General features: G+C 38.2%; 1 protein-coding gene across 1 annotated transcript; it reads left to right on the top strand.

Moving 5' to 3' along the window:
- The first annotated feature begins 4400 nt into the window (after positions 1–4400).
- On the top strand, positions 4401–6264 carry EMC3 (ER membrane protein complex subunit 3). Its single transcript, XM_018514260.1, has 3 exons — positions 4401–4670; positions 5476–5732; positions 5883–6264. Exons 1-3 carry the CDS (start codon positions 4522–4524, stop codon positions 6254–6256), a joined length of 780 nt encoding a protein of 259 aa, XP_018369762.1. The 5' UTR covers positions 4401–4521; the 3' UTR covers positions 6257–6264.
- Positions 6265–6817: the final 553 nt, after the last annotated feature.

The raw sequence follows: 6817 nt of genomic DNA, 5'->3' as shown, positions 1-6817 counted from the left end.
GCCGCATAATCATATGCATAAAGAAAATTATCCAATCGTATTTCTGTCATAAAGACAAACGTAAATTACGATTGGATGATTATCTTTATATTTATGTTTATGCAGCTATGCAAGTTTATGTGGAATGGCCCTTAAGCGGGGAGCACAGACTCTTGCATAACGCATAACACGTAATGCATAAGAATATGTACCAATCGAAGTTCTCCGTTTCTTTCCCTTCCATGTAATAGAGAACTCTGGTTGGTTCAATTTCTTATGCCTCATGTGTTATGCGTTATGCAAGAGTCTGTGCTCTCCGCTTTACACTTTATGCATTCCTGGAAAGCACCCATTATGTGTATACATTATACTAGGCCGGTATTCATAGTCGATTCTTATTTCAAGATCGCATTAAGTAATGGCTGCGTTCAACAGACTCAACAGTTTTGTAACCGTTTTGTGATTCTTCGCTGAAATAGGACTATTCCTTTAAATCTAAAAGTACAATCCAATCAACGCGACGAAATTAAACTAAACATAAAACTGTTGCAAAACTGCTGAGTCTGTTGAACGCAGCCAATTGCTGGATTCACATTGTATCCGATTTTCCTCGTACGACGTTCTTCAACCAATCAGAAAACAGAATTCCGATGATACGAAGCAAAATCCATCGGAATCCTGTTTTCTGATTGGTTGCAGAGCGTCGTACGACGCAAATCGGATGAGTGTGAATCCAGCAAATGTCTTAAGACGCTAATGCAGCCCTCTGATTGGTTCGTGACTTCTTAAGACCGTACTTAAGACGATCTTGAATATAAAGGCCATTCTACATTGGTCGTATCGTAGCGTCGGAATCGCCGTAAGCATCATACGATTTAAAAATTGAAGCATTGGATTGGCTGAAGCAACAAGCTTGTAACTTGCGACGTCTACGATACGACCAATGTAGAATGGCCTTAAGATCTGACTATGAATACCGGCCCTAGACTGCTAATATCTATTACTACAATAATTTTATTCCTAATTGGAAACAAGAATGTTTAAAGAAAATTAATTATGATTATTGGATTGTTTCATAATGGATGCTTTCCAATTGCTTAACACATCGTAACACAAACGTACACAGAAATGCACAAAGTGTAACGTTGTGCACGATTTAATTGGAACAGAATGCGTACGCTGTGCACGGTTGAGATCCGTTTCGAATTAGATTAAATGTAGCTTTTTCCACTTGTATTAAACAAAAAAAAAGTAAAAGTGCCGGCCACTCAACGTCTTCCAACCAGTGTTGTTAAATGAGCCCCCTTTTAGCGCATGTGCACTGCAGCGCTGGAGAAATCCAGGAATGTATAAGGGTATGAGCACAAGGATTGCCGTAACGTTTTACGACAGTCTTAAGTTGTAGACGTAAGTAACGCACAAGCATTGGCGTATGACTTTAACTGGGTGGCACCCAGTTGGACACGAGCCACTCATAGCGCTTGAGACTACAAAGCTCCTAAGCACCGGTCGCTGTGATTGATGGTTTTCAATCGAACCGTGGTCAATGCCTATGGCAATATACATAAGTTAAAGTTATACGCCAATGCTTGTGCGTTACTTACGTCTACAACTTAAGACTGCCGTAAAGCGTTACGGCAATTATTGTGCTCATACCCTAACAGTCATTACGGAGAATGAGAGAGAAGAGTCCTATAGTTTTGGTGGGATCAGGCCAGAATGACAATTAGATGTAAGTAAAATAATATTTATACATATAAAGTAAGTTTTTGGCAGTTTTCCTTATCCTTGCAACAAATGGGGAGGGCTCCGATTGCACACATCGCATATTGCACACATGTATCGCTGATTGACCAATTTAAAAATAAAATAATCTTATTGGCAAAACAGTGAAAAATTACTAGGCACCAGTTGATATGAGTGGTGTGTACAATCAGAACTGTAGGCAAACGGGATCCTCCCAACAAATGTTGGTATTCTTTATAATTCTGCCAAATAAAATATTATTTCTATTATAAATTTCTGTTCATTTATTTAGGAATCTTACACCTTTAACATATATTTACAGTATAACACTAAATTAGATGGACAGTCTCAATTATTGTTATTATTGTTATATTATTATTGTTATCAATTATTGGTGTTTTCAGTTTATGTAACTTCATATTATATTATAATCTCGTCACTTCTATTATTGATTTTTTTTTACTAATTTCGGTTTTTAATAATAAATAATAACAAAAAAACCAAAAATAATTTTATTTTTACAGAAATGTCAAAATAGGGCCTTAAAGAACCTTTGTAAGTTCGACATTAGTACAGCATTGATGCTATACTCCAATGCGCATGCGTTAGGGTCCGCGCACAAAGATGGTCGCAACTGAGTCGTAGTCGTAAGTCGTTGTCGTAGGTCAACGCACAAGGATTTTACGTATGTCGTTTACGTATATCCTATTGCGTCAGTTGACGCAAACACTGGCGCAATAGGATATACGTAAATGATATACGTAAAATCCTTGTGCGTTGACCTACGACAACGACTTACGACTACGACTCAGTTGCGACCATCTTTGTGCGCGGACCCTTAAATGGGAGCTCATCTAACAACACTGCTTCCAACCTCATTTATAGCCGCCGCAGTTAGTAACATGTAATTGTCACTAGAAAACACAAACTTATAGCGTTTTCGGCCCGACCGGGTTTGCACCAACCTGGGTTGGATTAATGGCGTTTTGCGCTCCCCTATTGGTAGAGCGTGTGACATCAACCAATAGGAAAGATTAATCCAACCCTGGTTGGTGCAAACCCGATCGGGCCGAAAACGCTATTACACAACTCTCGACTGAGTACGGATGTGTAGTGTTGTGTCGACGATAATGGACAATTGGAATGCAACGTGTGTCGCCGTGTGCACGAAAGTGTCTAGGGATATTGTAATTGGAAAGCACCCAATGGCTGCGTTCAGCAGACTCAGCAGTTTTGCAACTGTTTTATGATTCGTCGCGCTGATTGGTTCATACTTTTAGTTTTAAAGGAATAATCCAATCTGAGCGAAGAATCATAAAACGGTTGTAAAACTGTTGAGTCTGCTGAACGCAGCCAATGGCTGCATTCGTTTTTGCAGTTACTGCAGCAGATGGAGTTCATTAATTCTACCTGCGAAGGCGACTGCAGCGCAGTTTGACATTCGTTTATGCAGGGATGTGTACTATTTGCAGCTATCTTGGAAGTCCTGCTCAGATAGAGTCCTAGATTTATCAGAGAGGCGCAACCGGCTTAAGTCAGTATGACAAAGGTGCTAAGGAGTGTACTAAACATGGTCGACATGCTACGAAAATGCTTTTAAACTATGTCAAACAAGATAAGACGTAGGATAATGTCAGATAGAATGTATATTAAAATGAAATAGAAATATGTCACTAGTACTATAAATGGCTGCCAAGTCACGCAATTGGTCAGATTGCAACAGCGAATCAGAATGCATAACACCGGTTGCGCCTCTCCGATAAATCTAGGAGTTTGCTCGCGTCGCATGCTCCAATATGTTCCAATATGCTCCTACCATAGCTCCTACTCACTCCAATGCGCTTGATAGAGTGAGTAGGAGCTATGGTAGGAGTACGTTGAAGCATGCAACGCGAACAAACCTTAGGACTCTAGTTGGTGCAAATCCAGTCGGGCCGAAAACGCTATTAGTTTCGTCCAAATTTTTTATTGATAGATACGACCCAATGCGATACGAGCAGTGATTCATGCAGAGGTCAATTTAGGTTATGTAACTAGCAGATTACAAAGCAGTGGATGCGCTATCCACTGCATAAAGCCCATGACACATACAAGAACGCAAGGCCGTAACACGCAAGCAGTAAGTGAATTGACCAATCACAATAGAGACCGTAAGGCCAGTAGCGAATCCAATGTTAAGGCCCGTCTACAATACACGGAGTAAGAAGTAAGAGTAAGAAATTGACCAATCACAGTCGAATGTGTGAAGAATAATCGACTGTGGTTGGTCAATTTCTTACTCTTACTTCTTACTCCGTGTATTGTAGATTGGCCTTTAAGGCCCGTATACAATACACGGAGTAAGAAGTAAGAGTAAGAAATTGACCAATAACAGTCGAATGTGAGAAGAATAATCGACTGTGATTGGTCAATTTCTTATTCTTACTTCTTACTCCGTTTATTGTAGACGGGCCTTCATGGGCTTTACGATTTCCTTACTGATTACGTCTTACGGGCTTACGTTTTTCTGTGTGCTCCCGGTTTAAACGAATGCACCCAATATGTGGCCCGTATTTAAAACGCGCTTCTTCAATGCGCATGCGTCGGAATTTTCTCATGTAACATGGCGATTTGTTGACGCATTCTTTCGCGTATCAGCAATCTAGATATCTATGCCCTAGAGCCCAAATGTCTGCTAGAGCTTAGAGCTACAGGGGAAACAGCCACAAAAAAGTAGAACGGTGAATAGTTTTATGTTGTTTCATTTTTCGTTATCGTTCTCGCGAATAGGATTATTACGCGTCAGAAACAACTGACATGGCAGAGTTGTTACTGGATCCAAATATCCGAGGTTGGGTATTCTTACCTATAGTAGTGATCACGTTTCTAGTTGGTATAATTCGCCACTATGTTTCGATATTGCTTGCTTCGCAAAAGAAGGTCGAGCTTCATCAAGTACAAGATAGGTAAACGTTTAAACATGTAGTCAATTAACTTGGAGGTTTCACACGTGAAGCTTAAAATTAGTAATTCTCAGAATAGCCTACTCACCTCCGATTTCGATGAAATTAGGCTCACTCGACACGTTTTTGCGTAAAGTGACAGAATCTGGCAGAAAAAGGTCAAAAGTCTGACTGCTCTGTGAAGTAAGATATTGAACGTTAAAGTTGACAACTATTGAGATTAGAATATCTGTCATATGGGGTGTATAGACAGTAGTTTATTGGTTCGACGGAGTGTCTACGCCGCCCCGAACAAAAAGAAAATATATCCTATCCGCTTGGGGTCTAACTGCCTAAAAGTTGTAGCCTAGACAGTGTCCACTTGGAATATTTTTCCAAAAAAACCTAACCCTAACCTAATACATTTTTTTGTGCGAGATGGTCTCCATTTCGCGTGGAAGGTTATAAAAGTAGTAGAACTTTGCTTCTTGAATGTACAACTTTCTACGCAAAAGTAAAAAATGGGTTTGGTTAGGGTTAGGTTTTTTAACGCGAAACGACATGGATTTACAACCTTCCACGCGAAATAAGGGTCACCTCACACCAAAAAATGTGCAATATTTCGTGGCTGATATTTCCTAACTTCAATAGTTGTCGACTTTAATGCTCAATATCTCGCTTTGTAGGATAGTCCCGGACTTTTTTCTGCCAGATTTTTGCATTTTACGTAAAAACGCTTTGAATGGGTCTAATTTCATCGAAATCGGAGGTGAGTAAACTATTCTGAAGAATTACCTTAAAATTATTTACAATATTAAATATTTTGCAGCCAAGTCATGATACGCTCAAGATTGCTCCGAGAGAATGGACAGTATATACCGAAAGTAGGTTTTATGACTAGGAGACATTTTTTTAACAACGATGAGACTGGTTATTTTAAGACTCAGAAGCGTCCTCCTGTCTCTCAAAATCCTATGACCGATCCAAATATGATGACTGAAATGCTGAAGGGAAATGTGACTAATGTCTTGCCTATGGTACTAATCGGTGGTTGGATCAATTGGATGTTCTCTGGATTTGTGACAAGTATGTAACATTGAAATATTGTGTGAATACCTACATTTATTATAAATTTATTAAGTATAATTTTTTCAAATAAACTTTGGACTTTCAACTAAATTTGTAACTATTATAAAATTATATACACATAATTTAATTTAAGTGCTTTAATTCCAGCTAAAGTGCCATTTCCATTAACCCTACGTTTCAAGCCAATGTTGCAACGGGGTATAGAATTAGTTACGCTGGATGCTGCATGGGTTTCTTCTGCCTCATGGTATTTCCTCAATGTATTTGGACTAAGGTCCATTTATACACTTGTACTTGGTGAAAATAATGCTGCAGATACTACAAGAGTAGTACAAGATCAAGTATCAGGAGCTGCAATGTCTATGCCACCTGATCCAAAAGCAGCATTCAAGTCTGAATGGGAAGCATTGGAAATTTGTGAACATAATTGGGCATTACAAGGAGTAGATATTGAGCTCATGGGTATCCAATCAAAAATGGACCTAACTGATAATATATATCATCAAGGCAAAGCAAATTGATATTTAATTACCAAATTATTATTTATTGTACAAATTTCAGAAAATCGAATTTATTTATATGTTAAATAATAATTTTTGCAGTATCTATCTAAGTACAATATAAATTTCTGTTTTTTAATAAATAAAATAATAAAATATGATATTTTAATTTTAATATTACATTGTGATAACAATCTTAAGTATAAAATTGACGAGAGCCGTACATTTTATAACGAAATATAATTTAAATCGGACTCAAACTTTACAATAAATAACAATAAAAATAAAATTGAGGCTAATGAGAGTCAGCGCGGGAAAAAGTGCGCATATTAATCCATATACAGGGTGTCCCAAAAAGGTCGGGACACCTAAATATCTCGGGAAATATAAGTTTTACAGAAAAGTGTTTCAGACAAAAGTTATATGGTTTAAAAATATCTATTTACTGATGCTATCAGTTTGACCTTGGGTTGCGTAGCCAAGGTCAGGTCAAGGTTACATTGATTTTCTGAAATGGAACACCCTATTTTTGATTCAAGAATCTAATAGCTGATGTCGAGAGCTTTCCAAAACGCTATAATG

This window comes from Trachymyrmex cornetzi, unplaced genomic scaffold (assembly GCF_001594075.2).
Source record: "Trachymyrmex cornetzi isolate Tcor2-1 unplaced genomic scaffold, Tcor1.1 scaffold494, whole genome shotgun sequence".
Classification (NCBI taxonomy): Eukaryota; Metazoa; Arthropoda; class Insecta; order Hymenoptera; family Formicidae; genus Trachymyrmex; species Trachymyrmex cornetzi.
Note: the sequence above shows the minus strand (reverse complement) of the source record. Positions and strands in the feature narration are given on the sequence as shown.

Coding starts and splice junctions, on each gene's coding strand:
- EMC3 (XM_018514260.1), top strand. CDS start 4,522: ATGGCAGAGTTGTTACTGGATCCAAATATCCGAGGTTGGGTATTCTTA. Junction 4,671..5,475: donor CTTCATCAAGTACAAGATAG/GTAAACGTTTAA, acceptor AATATTTTGCAG/CCAAGTCATGATACGCTCAA. Junction 5,733..5,882: donor GTTCTCTGGATTTGTGACAA/GTATGTAACATT, acceptor CTTTAATTCCAG/CTAAAGTGCCATTTCCATTA.